We start from the raw sequence: 21,895 nt of genomic DNA, 5'->3' as shown, positions 1-21,895 counted from the left end.
AGGGAGGGTGGTCAAACACTGGAACGGGCTTCCTAAATAGGTGGTTGATGCCCCAAACCTGTCACTGTTTAAAAGGCATTGGGACAATGCCCTTAGTAACAGGCTTTAACTTCTGGTCAGCCCTGAAGTGGTCAGGCAGCTGGTCTAGATGATCATTCATATAGGTCCATTCAATGGTCTATTCTATTAATTTTAAAGTACTTCTTATAATTTGCATTTTTTCATACTGAGCCAACGTTTTCCTGAAATTATAAATGCTAGGATCTCTTTTCCAAAGCTTAACAGTCCACATGGAAAGCAGATGAAGAGAGAACAAACATTTTTTTTTTTAACATAAAGAGTTCTTCTTGTCCATTACTGCAGTTAAGTCTCAGTTGCAATTTTATGAGCGAGCAACCTGGTAATAGGAAGTTCCATACTTCTTCAGAAAGCCCTGATATTTACAACCTTGAACAGCCAGCTGAATTGATACTTGCACCCCTTACCAACTCATTTAGTGCAATCCTGAACAGCAGTTGTCCAAGTATCCCCCCTGTGGAAGACCACCCTGACTTCTGCCTTTCTGAAGGCACTGCTGTATCATTTTAGTCTTGCTCAATTTCCAATCTTTTAACCAATCTTTTAATCCATCCATTCAAGCACCTTCCCTGATGTCCCAGGACTAGGACTGCCTAATTCTCTAAGAGCTTTTCAAAAAGAAGTCTGGAAATTCAAGTAAATGTTTAGAGAATAGAAGTAGGAATTTAGTGTTCTCCTGAATTGCCATATCTGAACCATCTCCTGAATCACCATCTCCTGAATCACTCACAGAGTTCAAGTTATCAAAAAGAGAAAAGCTGGGCATATACAAGGGAAAAGTCTTAAACAAACATACAGTTCAGTAAGGGAGTTTATAATTAGACTGCAAAGGGAACCACCAGATGTGTTGCCAGTAATGAAAGTAAATTTATTACAGATTTTTGGGTTATTTGCGACTTCCAAAACAAAAATAAACCCAAACCCAAACATCCTCACCAAAAAACCTTGTTTGTTTAAAAGTCTGATTCCTCTCAACTCTCATATCTTTGCTGTAATATTCTCTCTCCCTCCAGCTGAGTAGAGAGGAAGAGTTTCCATTGGTGGTGATTGTAACCTAAACACAGAAATTATAATTTCCCAGATAAAAAAAAAAAATAAAAAATCAAATTTCTTTCAGAGAAAAGTTTAGGGATGCAAGTTATCCAAGACATGACTGTCCAAACGAGACTCCTCAAATGACTGGCTTGGCAATGCTAAAGGCATATTGCAAGGTTTACTGACTGCTGGCTTGCAGCTAAGCTACTACTGATGAGCATAAATTCAATGCTGTCTTGTTAAGAAGGTACTGAGAGAAACACCAGGCATTTTTCCTGTTCTGAGGCTGGCAGCCACTCCCATGTAAGTACCCAGCAACACAGAAATAATTCAAATATTAATGATGGAAGCATCTTTACTGATACTGAAAGTATCAGTAGTCTGCCCTCTGGCATTTCAAAGCATCTACAGAGCTGTGCACCTGCAGACAATATGTGTGAACCTGGAATAAGCACTGATTATACTTAAGAGACATATGATAGCCTTCATATGAGAAGGCTTGGGTCCCTGTTCAAAATTCTCTATGCCAGAGCCATGACTACAGTTTACGTAAGTCAGAAAATGATGGTGGCCCTTACAGGCTCATTAACAGCTCTCTACAATAAGACTGGCTGTGCCAAGAGAACTCGATCATTCTGATTCCTGTTGTGCTGTGCCTGCTCTATTACAGTGTTTACACAGGTTTATGGATTGCTTATTTGTACTAAAATGACTATTTGCTTGCTAGAAAGAAGAGGTACACCCAACAGGTAAAAAGCAAATGGACAATGAACACAGACCAAAGATTCTGGATTAGCAGCAACATTTTGACTGCAACATGAGCTACAAAAAGAGACTAAAATTTGCTCCATGAATTAAGTAACTGAAAACATACTAGCTTGCTCTGTGGATAACACAGGAACTGCTTATCAACCATCAAAACAAAGTACTGCTGTCTGCACACATTACTGATACCATAGTAAGATGTCACATGTCACAGGTACATTTTATGTATGTGTTATGGTGTTATTGCTGAAGAGCAATTATTTAATCACAGTGATTTTTTTTTGGCATTTAAAGTTATTACATATTATTACAAGTATTTTTAGGTACATGAAAAGTCACTTCAAGAAGACAGATACTCTCACTACTTCAGTATCCTTCTGTTTCCACAGTTTGACAGATGCTGATGAAGTTAAGTGTTCATTGATAAGACTGGCCTGTTAAAATAAGGCTAAACAAAGCCTTGATGCAAAGTTGCATTATGCCTTAAATGCAGAAAGAGATGTAAAAGCACAGCTCCTAATATGAAGGACAAAACCACTTCTGATGATCAAGGGGTAACAGACATCGGGGTGGGGATGGCCAGGAGGTTTTGGAGCTGTAATCTCTCCCCCCAGCATTATCACATTTCATCTATTATTATACCATAAGCCTAACTTGCACAGCAAATTCCATAACCTTGACCTAAGATGTGATAAAAACTTGTGGAAAAGTCTATATGCAAACAGACATAAGACTGTTCATGCAGGATTTACTGGTAGCTTACAGATTTAAGAGGACATAAACCCACTAACAATGAAAAGCACGAAACACAATGGTGTGGGAAGGAGAAACTACCAATACTTACTGTGCACACATGAGGCCAGTTCTCAAGCTGACGAAGCACTGCTGTGCTGAGCTCCTCCCAGTATGTTTCCCGGTAGATCTGTGGCATCTTTGACACCCAGACACCGCTGCTGCATTTGCTCAGAATCTCCTTTATGCGACCTTGAACTTCATTGACAGGAGCAGCGGAAGGGCCAGAGGCAACAGTATGTGTCTCCACAGTGGATGTATTCAAGTTATCTGATAAACAAAAATACAGCCTTGAAGTAAACACAGGCTCATCAGCAGAGAGAAATACAGATGATTACCTACCTACTTAAAAATAAAACATGGAGCTCCCAGTGCAACACCAAAACACATCTCTCCTGCCCAGTCACTTTCTATCGGAAAGAGCCATGGAAACCTGAGACATTTAGTAATTGACCTGAAGCTGAATTTTCAATCACTGTAGTTATTTTCTTCTGATGGCATCCTGGAAGAAGCTACAGAACTCTCATTTATGCTGTTGCTGAGAGACTGCACTGAGGCATCATCCCAAGAGGGAATTAAGATAATATCGTTATGAGCACAAACACCACAGCAAAGACACAGGCAAACATCCAAGGATGTTGTTCTAAATTCAGACAGAGATACAAAACAGACCAAAGACTTGGCTTTCATTCTAAGATATATGTCCTGAAGAAAAGTCTGAACCCAGGACCCAGACCTCCTGTGCTACTGCATTCAAGGAAACCTGCCACTGGAGCAAGGAAAGAGACAGCAACTATTCAGCTAATTGGACAGCTGTATAACATTGTGCGTAGGAGCAGGGCAGTCATTATCCCAGCTGGAAGTTCGTATCACTGCTCCCTCATCAGTACTCCTCTCCTCCCTTTTGAGGCATATAATTGCTACCAGACTTGAAGCTTCACAGATCAGCCTGACAGGTCTCAACAAAAGCAACTGCACAACTTCTGGGAACCAGGCACACAGAAGAGTATCTCCTGGACAGGTAGGTCCAGAAATGTGTTACTTACACTGAAAAGCCAGGATTTCACTCTCGTATACCAGACCCCTACTCTGGCAGTGAAGCTAAGCATATTCCTCCTGTTTCCAAGCTACTCACATGAGCTTTGTGATTAGCTTTGACACTCAATACACAAGGATTTTCCTAGAAGGCAGAGGCAGACAAGTAAACACACACTTTTCCCCAGCACTATGAAATCCAGAGAAGGTTCACTCACAGAACTTGGTTTCTCACCCAAACCTAAGTACCAAGATGGATTTTTTTCTTAAGATGGCACCCAATCTAATGTGAATAGGGGACAAAAATTTTCTTAATGGGCAAACATACCATTTGAATCTACAGAAGAGCTTCTGGACAGGTGGACTTGCAACTCCTTTTGAAACCGTGGTGGGACAGTTAGTCTTTTCTCAGGCCTACAATTGGAAATAAAATTGCTTTAAATCATTCTCCTGGCTCTGAACAGCATTCCATTTGCTTCCAAGACCTGTACATGAAATAAAATTCATTTCACAAGCTTCTACCAGGCTCCCTGCACAAGATCAGTACTCACAATGTCCTGACTTCGAAGACAAGCTGACTAGCAGTAACAAGACAGATCAACAGGTGGTTTCTATTTTTTATTATCCCAATTATTGCAAGAAACAAAACACACAGTAAAGAGACATTAACAAAAGGAAAGCACCTAGCTCTAATAAAACAGTTGATGGTCTTACAGTTGATACATTCAGCCTCACTTCCTGGTTGTTAGTCTGGATGGCATCCCAGTCTTGCTGTTGAACATGACTATGCTCAGCTTCATGGGCATCATGACAGAGTCTTCTGAAAGTACCTGGCTTCAGAAGTCAGAGGAACACCTAAAACTACACAGGAACCCAAGGTCTTTTTGTGGATGCTGTTGCTACACTGTTCAACAGATTCCCCTCTTAAGTGGTCACCCATAGAAAGGACACAAACTTCTCGTTTGCAGGTGTTCTTTTGAGCTCCCTCAGAGAGAGGCAGCTTACATAGGGAGCACATGCAGCACAGATAGCTCCTGACAATGAAGAAGTCACAGCAGTGTGTAGCTCGCTATGACAGTTTTGGAAACAGTAAGCTATAGAATAATTATCTACATGGCAAGTGAAACAATAAGCTGTGGAATAATTACATACACTTCAAGTGTAAGGGAACAAGAGTTGGACAGAAGAGTTCAAAGACCAGGATGAAGCACCTCCCAAAGACACACTCAAGGAAGAACTGCAGTGGAGAGGTCAGGGTGGCAAATGTTCAAGAACAGCTCTCCAGAGAAGCACAGCAGGTCACTGTGAACTTGTCTCCCTTGCTTTTTTACTGTCCCTGTAAGAAGAAACTACTGCTCCTCCATCAGCTGTGGGGCATCACTTGTACCAAAAATCATACTTATCTGTGTTGTGTCCCACTGCCTTAGCAGTGATGACAGCTGCTGCCCAGGACAGGATTTTCCAAAGCAGGAGAAGCATGCCCAGAAATACTGAGCAGAAGATCAACAAGCACATTTATGAAACACAAATGGGATGAGACTCAAAAAGTACAAAACTCATCCACACAAACCCCAAATACTCATTCACACCTTGCACTTGTTGGCTATCTGAAAAGACTCTTCCACCTGCCTCACAGGAAAACTCTCTACCTCCTGGGCACAACTTAGATCTCCACACAAAGCAGCACAACAATCTCCTCTTAGAAAGTGTGATGTAACTACCATGCAGACCCTATAAGAAATCCAGGATCTCGCCTCCCTATACGCATATTTACCAGTATGGACAACTCTAAGCTGGACAGGTACCCAACAAGAAAGTCCCCTTAAGGGACGCAGACTCAAAAGAGTCTACCACCACTTATGTTTGCTAGGCAGCAAACGAAACAATCCCATGGGCTACGTAATGGAGACTGTCGTGCTACAGCTGCTTTCCGGTAGGAATCCAATAGCTGTGCTCCAGTCCTTGGTGTCCACACACCATTTATACCACCTTACCACTCATGATGTGGATGCTGTAAGTGCAGGGTAAGCCAGCAGCAACTGCAGAAAGGTTTCACTGAGGAAGAGGGCAAATGTTTCTTTTCAAGCCATGCTATCTGGAACACCTCAGAAGGGAACTTGTAGCAGAGAACTGATGATTCTCTTATGTCGAATGTGAAAGCTAACTGGATTTGGGATACTTTCAGTATTAAGAGACATCATGAGGTATTTTCCTATGCTTCCTACTGTGGGTCAACAGCTCTCCATGGAGCAAAGCAGTGATACATTACCAGCGAGTTCAGCTATCATCAGTTTTGAGCCCTGTAATAAGACAAGAATCCTGTGACATGCTGCTTGCTCACAAAGACCATGGTGGTCTTATCTCTCCCAAGATGGGATGGAACACAGCCAGATGGTGGCCCACCCAACACAATTCTCCCCAGCATGAAGGTATGGACAACTCAGCTGATTCAAATTTCTCAGTTCCTAGAAACTGCTCCCAGCAGAAGCCATCCTGTCCACAGCAGCAATAAGAGAACATGCTCAAGACATGAACTTAACCAAGTGATTGCTGCCACAAAGCCTCTGAAGCCTCAGCAAGGGCCAAGTCTAGCAGTCAGCAGTGGGGAACAAAGACCTCAAGAGACCAAGAGCCAGACCACAGGGTGCTCAGACATGGGGAAGTAAGTGGGGCAGGGTCAGCACCATCTCAGCAGTTAGTCTCACAGTGTTTGGCTCAAAGGGGACCTGAGGTGGAAGGACCTGTGGAACAAATCTCTCCTGCACAGCTGGACAGCTTGGCCCTTCTCCCCTCTGCACAGCAGCCTCCTCAACCAAGCAGGGCACAGAGCTGCTGACAAGTTTCTCCCCTGCAGCCTCACCCACCTCACCCAGCAGCAAAGGAAGGGAGGCAGCTCGGTCCACACTCGCGTCATTAGAGCTGTGCTGCACACAGAGAGGCCCATCTGGAGCCTCCAGACAACTCCTGGGTCCCTCACTCCCCTCACCTGCCATGTACAGCACATCTCTCTTCCCTGGCCTCTACCTCCAAACCCTCTACTCTTCATAGGCTCCTCTGGCTTCCTCCCCTCTGCCACTGCTCCCCTCTCGCCCATCTCAGCTCCACAGCCTCTTGCTCAGGCTGCCAACACCACCCGTCTCTTAACTCCTCCAGATTTATGCCTGGGAAAGTCCAAAGTGGGTCTGCTGCAGCCACAGTCCAAGTGCCCATGGACACAGGAGCATCTCCTGCCCTTGGGAGCAACCCTGCTCTAGAGACCCCCCTGACAGCCCTAAGGCTGCTCCCCATCCCCAAGGCACCGGCCAACTCCACCAGCATCAGCACCACCGAGAACTGCCCAAACAGCACCACCAGCAGAGGACACTGTTCCCACATGAGATCCTTGTCTCTAAATTGGAGAGACGTCAATTTGACAGGTGGACCACTTGGTGGATAAAGAACTGGCTGGATGCCCCCATGCAAAGAGTTGTGGTCAATGGCTCAATGTCCGGCTGGAGACCAGTAACGAGTGGTGTCCCTCAGGGATCGGCGTTGGGACCGGTCTTGTTTAACATCTTCGTCGCTGACATGGACAGTGGAATTGAGTGCGCCCTCAGCAAGTTTGCCAATGACACCAAGCTGTGTGGTTCAGTTGATATGCTGGAGGGAAGGGATGCCATCCAGAGGGACCTTGACACGCTTGTGAGGTGGGCTGATGCCAGCCTTATGAAGTTCAACCATGACAAGTGCAAGGTCCTACACCTGGGTCGGAGCAATCCCAGGCACAGCTACAGGTTGGGCAGAGAAGAGATTCAGAGCGGCCCTGAAGAGAAGGACTTGGGGGTGCTGGTCGATGAGAAAATGAACATGAGCCGGCAGTGTGCACTTGCAGCCCAAAAAGCCAACCATATCCTGGGCTGCATCAAAAGGAGCGTGACCAGCAGGTTGAAGGAGGTGATCCTTACCCTCTACTCTGCTCCCGTGAGACGTCACCTGGAGTATTGTGTGCAGTTCTGGTGTCCTCAACATAAAAAGGACATGGAACTGCTGGAACAAGTCCAGAGGAGGGCCACAAGGATGATCAGGGGACTGGAGCACCTCCCGTATGAAGACAGGCTGAGAAAGTTGGGGCTGCTCAGCCTGGAGAAGAGAAGGCTGCATGGAGACCTCATAGCAGCCTCCCAGTACCTGAAGGGGGCCTATAGGGATGCTGGGGAGGGACTCTTTGTCAGGGACTGTAGTGACAGGACAAGGGGTAACGGGTTAAAACTTAAACAGGGGAAGTTTAAATTGGATATAAGGAGGAAATTCTAAATTGGATATAAGGAGGAAATTCTTTACTGTCAGGGTGGTGAGGCACTGGAATAGAGAATGCAATTGTTGTGAATGCTCCACCCCTGGCAGTGTTCAAGGCCAGGTTGGACAAAGCCTTGGGTGAGATAGTTTAGTGTGAGGTGTCCCTGCCCATGGCAGCGGGGCTGGAACTAGATGATCTTGAGGTCCTTTCCAACCCTAACTATTCCATGATTCTATGATTCTAACAGCCACAGCAAAGGGCACTCTGGGGAGCAGCAGGAGGGTATGAGCCAGTGCTACCAGCCAACAATAAACCAAAACCTGACGTGGCTGTTGCTCCAACGAGGGGTCTGAGCACATGCTCATCTCCCCCTCGGCACCCAGAGCCCTGGTGCACACAGGGCACATGCAGGCAACGGGCACAGGACACGTCTGCTTTTTGGGGGTGTTCCAGAACAAGCGGCACCGCGGCAGGATTAACCCATCCCTCTGCTCCCTGCCCCTGCACAGCTCCACCGGGGTTCCCATTCAAGGCAAAGCTGGACGCTGGCTCACAACCCAGCCTGGTGACCGGCACAGGATTACTGCTTCAATCAGCGCACTCAGCGCAGCCACAATGGGGGAGCAGCAAACGCTTTCTCACCACCATCAGCTGATGGCCCTGGGTGGCCCAGAACAACACAGCAGAGAGCTGATGGGGCAGCACTGGCTAAGCCCCCTGGATTAGAGAGGCTCAAAGCGGCTGAAAGCAGCATGTACCGCTAACCCAGCACAATGGCAGCTTCAGCCCTCGCCTCTTTCACCCACACACAGGCAGGCAGCTGCTGGCTTCCAGCGCCCTAAGAAGGGTCCCAAACACCAACGCTGCCACCAAGAAGTGGAGGGGTAAAGAGCAGCCACCTGCAGACAGCCCCAACCCTCAACACGCAGCATCGCCCCTCACTACACACAAACCTCCTCCTGTGCTCCACTGCACTGGCCACAGCAGCTCCCTCCTGAGCCTGGGGAACAGCAACCTCCTCCCTCCCTCCCACCGAGTGCCACCTTCGGCCGAGCTGCTCCCCAGAAGACATGGGAGCAGCCGAGAGCACAGGGTGGCTACGGCAGCATCCAAATGGCGAACGGCACCCGCCTCCCTCCTGGCCTCTGACCCACAGCCAAACTTCAGCTTCCGCAAGCAGGTGCCTCGATTCCCATGTCCCAGAACACACTGCCAGCACGGCACCATCCACAGTCCACCACACTTCCTTTCACCTCACACACGCACATACACTGACCTGCTGACCACGGTGACGTGTCTCTGCATGGGCATTTCTTTAGGTGGTCCACTCCCAGCAGCTGGTGACAAGGCCAGACGGGCAGTCTCCACATTGGGTTTCACCATGCCACCCGCCACTCCTCTGCTTCGTGGCAAGCGAGGAACAGGCCTCTTGCTGCCTTCTTCTGGTACGCTCAAAGACCTGGGCTGCCTCAAAGTTCCTTTGGGCTTTCCTAAGGAGTTTGCAGATGTAGCTGTGAGTTCATGCCCTCCTCCACCCAACTCAAAGAGACTTCAAGCACAGCAGGTAACTCCCCACAGAATCCATACTTCTCCAAAACACAGTTAGAAAGCGTGCTCTCAACCACAGTTGTGGGTCTCCTTGCTTCAGCACTGGGGCTCACATCAAGGGACTCACAATCTCCACTACTGCACTGCAGCATGGAAAGAAACTGCACACCCCATCTCCCCTTACACTCTCAGAAAAGACACTTACTGTGGGATGCCACATCCTTTCACCTGTCAGCTGGGACCCATGGCCAGGCTGCTCTTTCCCACCCCTTTCCTTCTGTAAGGAAGCGAACCCCTCCTTACACACAAGAACAGGGGAACACAAACAAACTGTGGGGCCCACTGTTGCTGCCAGCAAAGCTGCCTACTCGCAAGCAGATGGGCCTTGTCTGGGCCTGATGCTGGGAGATGCCACCGACAGCAACACAACAGCAGGGAGGGAAAGACCCAGAGGCTTTGGGAACACACTGCTGCAGCAACTTATTTGCTTAGGAAGGGCTTCCTACCGATCAGGGCTTGCAAGCACAAGCGCCCTCATCAACAACACTCCCTGCTCCCAGGAACTCTTCACCAGGACCACACAATTCCTGGCCATCACTGACGCAGCCTCACGGGGAAGACTTCTGCTCCAGCAGCTGCACACCTCTTTCACAAAGGCAGACCCTCCATTGCTGCCTGCAGCTCACCTGCCAGCTTCACTGGAGACGTGTTCTTCAGCCTCATCTGGCAGTTCACTTGCCGTCCCGTCTTCCTCTTGGAACTCCTCTGCCGAGCCACCAGCTGAGCAATTGGCTCCGTCTCGCTGCAAGCAACAGCATGGCAGATGACCTGGGGGAGCAGGAAGGGGACAGAGGGAAAACAGTCAGTAAGGCCCAAGCTCATCCACAGCCTGCACAAGGATTTCCAGCCGCTTTCATGCCTCGAACTGCTGGATCTTGCCAGACAAGGCTTCAGCTGCCAACAAAGACTTGGAGACCTCCCTCTCCTTTTGCAGCAGAGTGGCCAGCAGAGCCTCTCCGTCACCTTCCCACATGAGCTTGGGCCCCACTAACAAACAGCCTGCTCTGTCACTCCCATCCCACAGGCTGACCATCTCGCTTTACAACACCAGCGAGCCACAGCCTTTCACCCTGCCATTGCTCCTCCTGCAAAGGCTCACCAGGCCACTGCACCGCCCTGATCCTGAGGAGCTGCCTCTGCCTCGCTGACCCAAGGAACAGCACAGTACCCCTGCCTGCACAGATTGTCCTACAGTCACTGGGCTGGGCCCCAACAACAGCCCCACCTTGGGCAGGTAAGGCAGATACCTGCTCCCTTTCAGGCCGCCCAGAAACCACCATGAGCTTTCCAGGATAATCAACAGCGGTCTTGTAACAACATCAGCCAAGCTCGTTCAGCACCTGTGAGCACACTGCAAGGGACCCATGTACTTGTGCGCTTCCCGTTCTTTGAAATGTTCCCTAAACTAATCTTGCCACACTGAGGTCAATCTTCCTTGCCCTGCACTTTTCCACTGGTCTCAGTAGCCTTGGGATTACTCACAGCTGGTCTTACCTGTAAAGACCAAGGCAAAGAAGGCAGTCAGTGCCTCAGCCTTCCCCATATCCTTTAAGACCAGGTCCCTGTTGCCAATTGTCAGGAAACATACATTTTCCCTAGTCATCTTTTTTGCTTTTGTAGAAACCTTCCCTGCTGCCCTTCATGGTCCTTTCCAGAATTGGGTCCAGATAGGCTTTAGTTTTCCTAACCAAATTCCTGCATGTTTGGACAGCATCTCTACCTTGCTTCCACCTTCATGCAACTCTGCTTCCTCCTCTTGTGCACAGGCTTCTAATTGCAGAGGTAAGCCAGGAACAGCTTGTTCATCCATGTGTGCCTTCTGCAACCTTGCTTTCCCCCCAGCCCCGATAGTTGAGGTGGTCCATTCTTGAGATTGGAGGAGGCAATCCTTGAAAATGCACTACCCCTCCTGGACCACTCTTCTCTCCAGGACTGTATCCCATGAGAGTTCCAAGCAGGTTCCTGAAGAGAACAAAGCCTGCTCTCCTGATGTTCTGGCTTGTCGATGCTGCTATTTGCTTTATTCCTCTCCTTTCAGGCTCCCAAACACCACCTTCTCATGAATCCTGCAGCCAGGGCTGTCCCCAGCCTTTACATTCCCATGCAGTTCTTCCTTGCTTGTAAGAATCTGGCCCAGCAGACCATCTCCATTCATCAACTCCTCACTTGTGTCAGAATGTTGTCATCAGCACACCCCAGAAACATCCTGGATTGCTCATGCTTGGCTGTCTTGTCCCTCCAGCAGGTATGGCAGCGGCTCAAGTCCTCCATGAGGACCAAAGCTTGCAAACGTGAGGCTTGTTGTAAGAAGGCATCATCTGCTTTATCTGCCACTTCTTCGTGAAAGGGTGTGTGTAAGAGCCAGCCACCATGCTGCATACACTGGTCTGTCCGCTACCCATAAGCTGCAAGCTTTTGATGTGTCATCATCCATCCCAAGGCAGAGCTCCGAGTGTCACCATTGTTCTCACATTTGGAGGGGCTCACAGAAACTGCCACCTCCCCTTCTGTTCCAGCCCGACATTCCTCAGCAGCCATCTATCCACTGCAGCACACCAGTTGTGTAAGCTGTCACAACAGAGAGATGCCTAGCTGTGCCCATTTCCAGAGAAGGGTATGAGACCTTTCCTCATATTTCCTGGCTAAGTGGCATTTCCCTGACTATAACACAGTTGCACGTCCATGAAGGATGGACTACTTGCAGCCCTCCTCTTTTCTCAAGATCTCAACATAAAAGATTTTTGGTTCATAAACAGTTTATCAGTTTCATAAATGCACATTTTAACATCTTTCGTACACTTCAGGTTCTTCCTGTCACTAATGTAAATAATTTTCAGCATTTTTTCCAATTGTTTTCACATATTAATGACTTTAGCGAAAATGATGGTTTGAGTTTGAAGGAATTCATATGTACAAAGAGATGAGGTGGATGAATTCATCTGCACCAGAGCAAAGCAGTCTTTAAACTCCTCTTTTTGCAGACGCCTAGTTATTCAAGCAGAAGTCAAAGTTTTCTTAGCCAAAGGTGCAACTGTATGCTGCTTGTAACTGATCGTGAAGCAAAGCAAAGCAGGGTTCCTTGAAATGACACAAGCATCTCTTGCAGGTCCACAGTGTTTCAGTTCTAGACCCCCTGCAGTGTTTTCTGTACAGTGAAATTAATCCTTATCCTTTGTGGAAACTAGACAACATACCTATCATGTAAAGGAATAATCGTCAGTGTTCACCTTTCCTATATTCAAGAAGGCTAAATTAGTGTTCAGTAGTAAGAAGAACAGGGGACAATTTATATCATTGCCTTCCCAAGACAACGAGACTCTTCAGCATCAGGCAACACCCATCTCACACAAATCCTTCAAGAAGCCTCTAACATGTAGCACTCTGGAATCAATTTGTATTCTTTAGTGCCCACTTTACAGGATTGCTTGTTAAATATATTTTTTTGTGGTATGTTTTGGATGGCTACCTTAGCAATAAGGAAAGCCCAGGTAGCTACCAGCCCACACCAGTGCATAACCACACTGCCACTCTTGCCTGAGAGTCTACCCAGCGGGCTCTGAACAGCAGCAATAGGAGGGTCACCAAACAGCAATGCTTTCACAGAATCATCTAAGTTGGAAAAAAACTTTTAAGATCATCAAGTCCGAATGTTAACCTAGCACTGCCAAATCCACAACTAAAAATATCTTTAAGACTCTCCTGCCCCCCAGAGGTTTGCTGGGTGATTGCTCTCAGTTGCTTCAATCAAACAGAGCATAGTTTGCACTGCTAAACCGAAGCAAGCCTTCATCAACTACCTCAGAACTCCCGTTTAGTAGCTCTCTCCTCTTCCACCTCCTAAAGGCACATTTTGCTCTCTCTTTATACTTGCCACAGAGAAACTGCCACCTCTACTGCCATCCAAGAGTCCCTCTCTACCACCATCCAAGGCTCTCAGCACAAATCGTATTAGAGGATAATCAAAGCTCTCAAGGCAATAGGATACCAGATTACACCTTGCAGGGCTTTAGAAAGAGATGGCTACCTGCCAGAACCAGCACGAGGAAGCATAAAATTGCAGCATCACAAACACTCCCACAGGTATCTGCACTCATGTTACTGGTGTAGCTGCAGCTGACAAGAGAAAACTTTCACACCTGCTGCAAAAAGGCAAATTTTGACAGTTGTAAAAATGCGGCACGGGAATCTCTTGCTTAAAAGCAGCCACACTTTCAAACATCAGCACAAAACCCAGGACACCTCTCATCACACTCCTCACAGCTAACCAAAAGTCCTAGTTCTGAGTTCCCAGAAGCCACCCCAATCCAGCTGAGTCAGCAAGGGAGCTCAGCCTTAAGTCCTGCCTTTCCAGACCTGCTGTGACAGTCATACATTCTGCCAAACATCTGCTAGCTTTCTCCTTTCTCAAGGTCTACATAGACTTCAAGAATCCAGACAGAGATCCAACGAGGCAGAGGCTCCAAGCTCTCTACTCAGACAGATTATCTACAGGCCACACAGCTACACCAACCATCAAGAGAACACCTCTGACTCAAAACCAGGAACTAAACAGCTACTGGTCCTGGCAAGCTGCTTCCAAGCTGGCAGCCACCAGGAGATATAGGCTATGGCAGCAAGGCCAACAAATAAGAGAAAACTCTCCCCCACACTAATACTCTCTGCTGAGCAATGCTCCACCTTCTCCTTGACCTCTTCGCTGACTCTTTGTCCATTGCACACTTGCTAAACTGCAGCATTGAAACTCTAGAAACAAGGCACGTCTCTTGCATGGGCTCTTCCTCATGCTGGCAAGTCTTCAGTTCTGTGGCACTGAAACTCATGACAAACAAGACTGATAAAACCAAAGCAAGAGCTGTCAGTCTTATAAAATGTACTCACAACAGTTTCACCGTAAGAAAAAGGTGATGCTAAACCCCACCCTGAAGAGCTGATCAAGACACATACAAGTTAACCTTTCACATCCCAGAACAATCCATCAGCATCCCCTCCAGAATCAGAAATGCTGAGAGAGTGACCAGAGTTCCACAGTATCCCAAAACCATCTTTCCGGCAAGAATTCATGTTTCCAGGAAACGCCTTGCAACCTTCCACCTTTTGCAAACACAACTTCACAGCTGGCATAAAGCAGCAGGGAAATAAGAGGCATTTGGTCTATGCCACAGCTTTCACTTTTCCCAGGATGAGTGCACCACACACGCCACAGTACTTTTTTCCAGAAATAGCACACACAGAGGTAAAGTTATGAACCATGCACACTTCACACGCACAAAAGCCAATTCTGAACTGTAACTGATTCTTACCTCTCCCATTTTGCTCCCTTCCATTCTGACCACTCCTGGGATGCTCTCCAAGTAGCCTTCCAACGTGCCATACCCTAGGTGCCTGAAGGGAATCCACTCGCCAGTCAGGGATTTGTATTCACCCTGAAGCTCTGACAAAGGTACGCCGCTTTTAAAGGGATGAAGAACAGCTCGCAGTGTTTTTGCGATAAGCTCAGGCTCCTGCATCTTCACCTATAGCCCTCTCCACCCCAAAAAGGAAAAAACAGAAGGCATTTTTAGACAAGCTAAAAATATTGGCTTTTACTATACAACCTCCCTCCCCAGACAAGCAAGGGTTCAGCAGTTCAGTGGCTCATCTTTGCAGGCTTTGATACTTCTGGGGCAGACTTGCAGAATCCTGGTCCTGCCATGCAAGCATAGGGTGGTATGAGACATATGGGGCATGCCATGGATGGAAAAAGCAGCTGAAGGAGCACCAGTCCCTGTGCACGGGCTGGCCCTGCTGGCCAGTCAAAACAGACCACGTGGCCAGAAGGGGAGAAGGGCTAAAACGCAAGTAGCCAACCTCACTACCTGCAGGGCCAGGACTGCCACCAGAAGTGGGGCAGGGACCCGCCACCCCATCCTGGTGCCCAGCTCCCTCCACTGGTGCCCCACGGTGATGCCAGGTGGCTCACCACCACAAACTGGTGGTGAGCTCTTCTCTCACACAAACCAGCATCTCTGCACCAGTGACCATGGGGGCATGTCAGCTCTGCCATGGAAACCACATGCACACAGGCCATGCCACATCTTACCACAGGTGCATGACGCCTCACCTCCATAGATGCCTCTTCAAAGAGAAAACCCAACAGAAGTGAAACCCACTGCCGAGAAGTGGGGCTGCACACAGCAGGAGTGCCGCTGAGCCAGTGCTGACACTGCCCCATCCTGAGAAATGCTGCCCACCACCACGGCAAAGGTGCGAGCAGCCTGCTGCTTCATCTCTGACAGCACCTTCCACAATGCCACAGGCTGACAGGGAGCTGGCGGGACGCTTCAGAAGATTTACCTGCCAGCAAGGGCTCCTGCCTGGGAAAGCCAGGCAGCCCATGGCAGGAGGCGGTTTCAAAGCGGGTGCCAGAGCTACCTAAAGCCCTCCCAGCTCCTCAGCTCACAGGTGTGCACACACTCAGTGCTTCTCCGGGGCCTCCCAGCTATGCTCAGAGAATGCTGAGGAGCTGGAGTGCTGCAGGCAGCCTCTGTGCTCCTGGGCAGGCACTCCTCTCACAGACGCTCACTCGCTGCAGGGACAGCTCCAACAGAGAAACCTCCCCACCACGACTGCGGCCCTAAGCCTTACAGCTTTCAAACAATGCGAGACCAACCCTGCTGCTCTCAAAGCGAGTGCTGCAAGTCTTAACACTAAACATGCTCATGTGCCTGAAACACCTCATCTGAACACTCCAGCAGCTAGTGTGCAACATGAGCGGAATCAGTGGATCAGGTCAAAGTGACCTTGCTGTCCTCAAGCCTCTCTAGCTCAGACACAACAGCAAAGTGCCTCACCACCAAGCACATGAAAGCCAGGAACTGTCACTCGAAATGGCAGCACCAGAGCTGCCTAGAAATGCAGGACTGCTATGGCAGACTCCACATAAAGTTAGCCTCTGCTGCTCTCTGCTGATGAATCTGTCTCCCATCTGCCTCCCTTTTTTTAAGCGAAATCACCCTGGGCAACACACAAAGTTCAAAAAGAATAGAAGTTCCAATCCCTACCATTTCAGACCCGTTCCACACGTTTCAGTCCATGCACAGACAGTAACAGTGTCTCTACCTTCCTGCAGGCAACTTCACAAGAACCCAGCTCAGGTACCAGGCAAGCAGGCATAGCATCAAGTCCTACTCTTCACTGTTCCTTGCGCAGTTTTACTTTATGCACACACAGGACTTTACTAACCTGACCACATCTGTGTGTATCTCCCACACGTACACCCACATACCTACACCTGTACACCCAGCCCTGCGTATATGTATATTTACACATGCATGCTACATTGACTCGGCAATTTTTGCCCTCCCAGTGCTGTGTGTTTCACTGACTGACTTTGGAACAACCTTTACCATAGCTAGTTTCACAGCACCCCTTGCTTAACTACAATCAGTTACTGAACCAAGGAGGAGAAGCACACACTGAACACACATACTTGCACACCTCCAGACAGCAATGGGCAGAAGCTATGCTGGGTATATGGATTCTTCCCTCTTCCTTTTAGAAACTTAACAGCTGGTGAACAGAGCTGCAAAGAGTGAGAAGAGCTGGTGGTCACCTGCCAGAAGAGAAAGACCCAGGAAGCCCATATCCAGTCAATGTCACGTGACATCATCTGCTGAATAAATGTGCAATTGGTTTAAAGTTTTGACCACGTTAAAAACACAGACACTTGAATACTGAGAAGCAAACCAAAAAATGCAGTTTTGTCTGCAGTTGTGTTACAAGCCAGAGACATACAAGAGACATGGAAAATTCAATTAGAACAAGCTTAGGGGCCTTTTTCTCTTGTCTTTCTTTTAAGTAATATACCTAAGTTCTTACTTAATACTCCTCTTCAAAGTCCTACCTGAACTACCTGAAATTAACTGCTGAGGAGAATTTAACACAATAGACATTACAGCTGGGCAAAAGTGACCATGAAGAAAATTTATAATAATCTGGGAAGGCAATTTAAAAAGTTGATTCAAGAGAAGAAACATTAATAAAAAAAGAAGGTAGAAACACAGGGGACAACATCAACCCACAATCAGATAGCTCTGCAGTACACTAATACTAAAGAACTGAGTTAGATCAGAAAGAGCAAACAGAATACCATAAAATACATCCTCCTAAGTCACACAACAAGGAGCAGTCATGACGGCAATTCACTCAGTTAAACGAGATGACAGATACTGCCGTACAAAGGTTAAACGGAATGCAGTCTTCAGCTTACACCTGAATGACGTTCTCATTCCTACAGCTAGCAATAACTCAGAACGCTTGCGGTGCAGTAACGGTGACAGTAAGTCACTGATACATTAGCAGAAACCTTCACAGCTTGGAGTGGCTCATTAAGCCTTTTTTACACGTTTTTGTGGCCAGCTGATGTAAGGGGGATCATTCAGCAGCTACAGCTCTCACCCAGCGGCTGGCTGCCTCCAGACCAGGGGACGCTGCAGTGCAAACACAGCCCAGCAGCCTCTACAGACAACGCAGGGCACATCCAACCAGTCCGTTCCGGCATCAGAACTCAAAAGTTTTTTCGGTACGTTAAAGCAGATGACCAGAACGGCCTCCGTGCTGCAGATCATTACTCCGTCTAACAGACAGAAGAGGAAGCGAGGACAGTTTTCCTGCTGACAAGGATGAACTCCCTAATAGTTACACTTCTAAAAGGCTACAAACACAACCCTCTGCAACGCAAGTCCCCTCAGAAGGCACAGAGCAGTAACTAACCCACTGAAGCCGGGACACTTTCTCTCCCACAGGGGAGCCACGGAGGAGTAGCAGCCTCCCTCCGCACTGCCTCTCCCCCCAGCACGGGACGGCTGTACGCCCTGTTTCCTTACCACCACCTCACCCCGGCGGCTCTCAGACACCAACCAACGCCTCGCCGCAGCCAACCCGGGCACCGCCGCCACCGCCGCCCTCCTGCGAGCGGCGGGCTCCGCAGCAGCACTCCCTGCTTTCCCGACCCCGCCCAGCCGCCCACTGCCAACCGCCCACCGCGCACTGCGCGCATGCGCCGCGCCGCTCCGCACCGCCCCGCCCGAGCCAGCTCGCGGCGCATGCGCCGTTCCCGCAGCAGTGCGCCCTGCGGCAAGCCGAGGGAGGCCGGGGCGGGGTATGAGCCTTTCGGGGTGTGTCGGGGTACTGTGTAGAGGTGGCGGGGCGTTGTCCGGCCCGGGTCGCCGTGCTTTCCTATGAGCTAGATGGTGAGTTGTAACTTAGGACCGCTCTGTTGAGAGCAGGGACGGCTGGTGCCGCGTTGGGGTATGTGTAAAGCAAGGGTAGCCTTTGGAGATAAGGCAGGAGTAAGCGTGGCAGATCGGGAGTTTCACTCCTCCGTAGACAGCCGGGTGTGAAGATAAGAAAGGAGTGACCACGACGGAGTGGACCGGTTCTTCAAGATGAGGGACAAATCAGAACAAACTGACCTAAACCACAGACACAATTGTTATGCGATTCATAGGAGTCTTTTGTGCATGCACAAGCATGGAGGTCAGTCAGTGAACACAGTGAGTGAGGAAGGTCCCTGAAAGTGAAGTGTCCCTGCCCATGGCAGGCAGGGTTAGAACTAGATGGTCTTAAGGTCCTTTACAACCCTAACTGTTCCGTGATTCTATGATTCTAAATGGGCCTAAGTTTGTTGCAGACTTGAGGCACACTCACCTTTGTGAAATGATTGCATGTGCACCCAGCACTGCAATAAGGGATGCCTGCTTTCTAAAACACCAAACCAAGTCTTAAAGACTGTCTTCCAGCCTTTTACGGTAATACTCTGACCTCGGTCCTGCTGCAAAGCAGCAGCTAAAGCCACCTGCTTGAGTGACAGACTAAGTAATGACGAGTGTGTCTCTTCCACAGGGAACACAGGTTTTAAATTAATTCACTTAATTCCCTCAATTTCTGAGTACTGAAAACTGAATTTACTTCTATGATCTCTCTATTGATGCCTCTACAAAACCAGAACACAGGTGCACTCTCTGTCAAGGAGGGACTGGTGGGTGCGCAGGTGTCCCTGGCTCCATGGCAGCCTCTCGGTGGTGCTGTGCCTGCCCCAGCCTGTACCCAGGCAGCTGCAGAGCTCCAGAGGCACAGTATCTGTCTGGGCACCTCAGGCACTGCTGCACAATTGAGACCTTTAAATCCCAGAGGTTTGGCCTCCGTTGTGTCCTCCAGCGCTCCACATGGCTGATGAGTGTCCCACACACAGGGGCACACAATATGCCATCAGGCCTTATGAAGTCTGCACCATTACTCATTGCCAGCAACGGAAAGACCCTCACCATCCTGCCATCAGGGTGCCCTGCCATCCTGCAGCTCACCTGCAGCAGCATTCTCTCTTCTGCAGATGTCCACTTCTTAGAGCGAGAGTGGAGGCAACGTCAGGTCAAGCTGCCTGATTGTGGATAGATGGAGGGCTGCCAAAGCCAAGCCAGAGAAGAGACTATAAGGGGAGGGAAGACTACAACCCAGAGGGAGACTATAAAGGCACATGCTGAGGTGGGGATGCTTAACCTTGCTTCGGGCGTGCCTACAAAAGGCTCCCAGTGATGCCTGCCACAAAGACTTGGTGACAGGCACAAGCTGTGACAGCCTCCAGGTTCCAGAGCAACCTGTCAGAAGTCCAGTATTCTCTGACCAGGCTTTTTAAGTTGGTCCAGTGTTTAATGCAGAGTTTACTTCTTTGAAACTATTTACATTTTCAGGGGGTTTCATTTAGTAGGGTGATACAATAATCACAGTATAAATGCACATTACATTTTGCAGACTATTGCATTTCTAGTATACTGTGGAATTACAGTACAGTTGTGAATCTCATTACTGGTCTGTAGAATATGTTAATTGTCACAACACTGGCTGTTCCTAATTGTGGGCTGCAGTCAGCTGAAGCCTGGACCTCTCTCTTTACAGAGGTCCTTTGTTCATTGCTTTTGGCATTTTTGTACTTACTGTTGTGATAAGGCACATAACACACTCCCTATGCTGGTCTGCTTGAGTTTATTCCCATGGAGTCTGCAATGAGAACTCTGTGTCCTATCTCTTCCCACCTCCTGCCTGTACTCTGTGCTTCTTGCTGTAACTTCTCAAGTGGTTCAGTATCACGCCGGGCCTGTACTTCTCTCATGAAATCATTGTGCTAGTGCTGCACATATCTCATTTGACATAGAACAAGTGGTTCCAACTGTTCTGTTTATAAATTATGGTCACACTGGACAAAGATAAGGAAAGATGAAACAAGCAGCCGTATCAAACATATACATCTAGTTGTCACAGCAAAAACAAACACATTTGCAGGCAGGCCAAGAAAAGTTCACACAGAGCAGGCTTCACAGCCCCTAGCCTGAGGCCTTGTAAAGTCAGTACAGAGTTGAGCCATCACTTGCTAAGTGCTTCACATAGATCATTTAAATCACAGAACTCTTATACTTGTAAATTTACTATGATGAGGAGTAGAGCCAAGCTGTGAACACATGCAGCTAGAGACCTGTCCAACAGGCACCATGGTGGAGAAGTTCTTTATTCCCTTCTCATGTTCTGGGTCTGGCGAAGTGAGCCATACATGGAACTTGAAGGTACAACCACTGTGGAGAGAGGTTCTTCTGGCAGGACAGGTAGCTCAGCTCCTGTTGTTTGCCTCAGAGTTTGTGGTGTTTGCATTAGGTAGATGGAGCCACAGCAGGCAAAGTCCTGTCCTGAGAGAATGACATGGCTCTACAGAAAAGTGCAAAATAAGCTAAATACCTGTTACAGTTACAGAAATCATATGGTGATAGCATTAAACAGAGCTAATGCATGCACAAGCTCACAAGCTGTATGATTTTAACAGTAATACCAGTTAGGGCTATACTGATCTGCTTAAGGTTGTTCTTTGAGCTGAGCTGATTCAGCCAGTCTGTCTGAAACAATGACATCCTCTGGTTCCTTTGGTATTGAAATAAGTTTGGCTTCCTTTGCAACAGCTGGGGTCAGTCACTCCATTATTGTCCCCAACACATGGAGCCTCTTAACTCCTCAGAACATGACTCCCCTGCATGTGTGTGGTGGTGGGGCAAAGAGGTCCTTGAACTGCTGACAGGCCTGTGACTGCAGCAGGAACTGAGAGCCTCTTTGGAGCCCATGGGATACTAGCAACTCTCCTGAAGTTTGCTGTCCTGATGAACATGAGGAGATAAAACCTGGACTGCTGCTGGAAACAGAGCTGCTGCTTTGTGAGTCACACCAGGCAGTGCGGTAATTGTTTCTGTTTCTTCTGGGCATGTCTACGCAGTTGTGGTAGTGAAGCCC

At 48.3% G+C, this 21,895-nt stretch overlaps 1 protein-coding gene across 8 annotated transcripts in view; it reads right to left on the bottom strand.

The window, feature by feature from the left end:
• The window catches only part of TDRD7 (tudor domain containing 7), a 41,125-nt gene extending 22,545 nt beyond the window's left edge, over positions 1-18,580 (bottom strand). For 4 of the 8 annotated variants that reach the window (XM_065662825.1, XM_065662832.1, XM_065662830.1 and 1 more), the window contains exons 1-6: positions 18,454-18,580; positions 14,890-15,112; positions 10,216-10,357; positions 9,258-9,471; positions 4,034-4,119; positions 2,723-2,940 (exon numbers count right to left, since the gene is read on the bottom strand). In XM_065662825.1, the coding sequence (XP_065518897.1) occupies positions 2,723-2,940; positions 4,034-4,119; positions 9,258-9,471; positions 10,216-10,357; positions 14,890-15,096 (867 nt within the window). In that variant the 5' untranslated portion in view covers positions 15,097-15,112; positions 18,454-18,580. Of the gene's footprint in view, positions 1-2,722; positions 2,941-4,033; positions 4,120-9,257; positions 9,472-10,215; positions 10,358-14,889; positions 15,113-15,689; positions 15,762-18,340; positions 18,363-18,453 lie in introns of those variants that run through there. The other 4 variants (XM_065662826.1, XM_065662828.1, XM_065662829.1 and 1 more) reach the window with 4 other exon arrangements.
• Positions 18,581-21,895: the final 3,315 nt, after the last annotated feature.

Source organism: Lathamus discolor, chromosome Z, assembly GCF_037157495.1.
Source record: "Lathamus discolor isolate bLatDis1 chromosome Z, bLatDis1.hap1, whole genome shotgun sequence".
In the NCBI taxonomy this organism is placed as follows: Eukaryota; Metazoa; Chordata; class Aves; order Psittaciformes; family Psittacidae; genus Lathamus; species Lathamus discolor.
The sequence above is the reverse complement of the archived record's forward strand: the minus strand, read 5'-3'. Positions and strand labels throughout refer to the sequence as shown.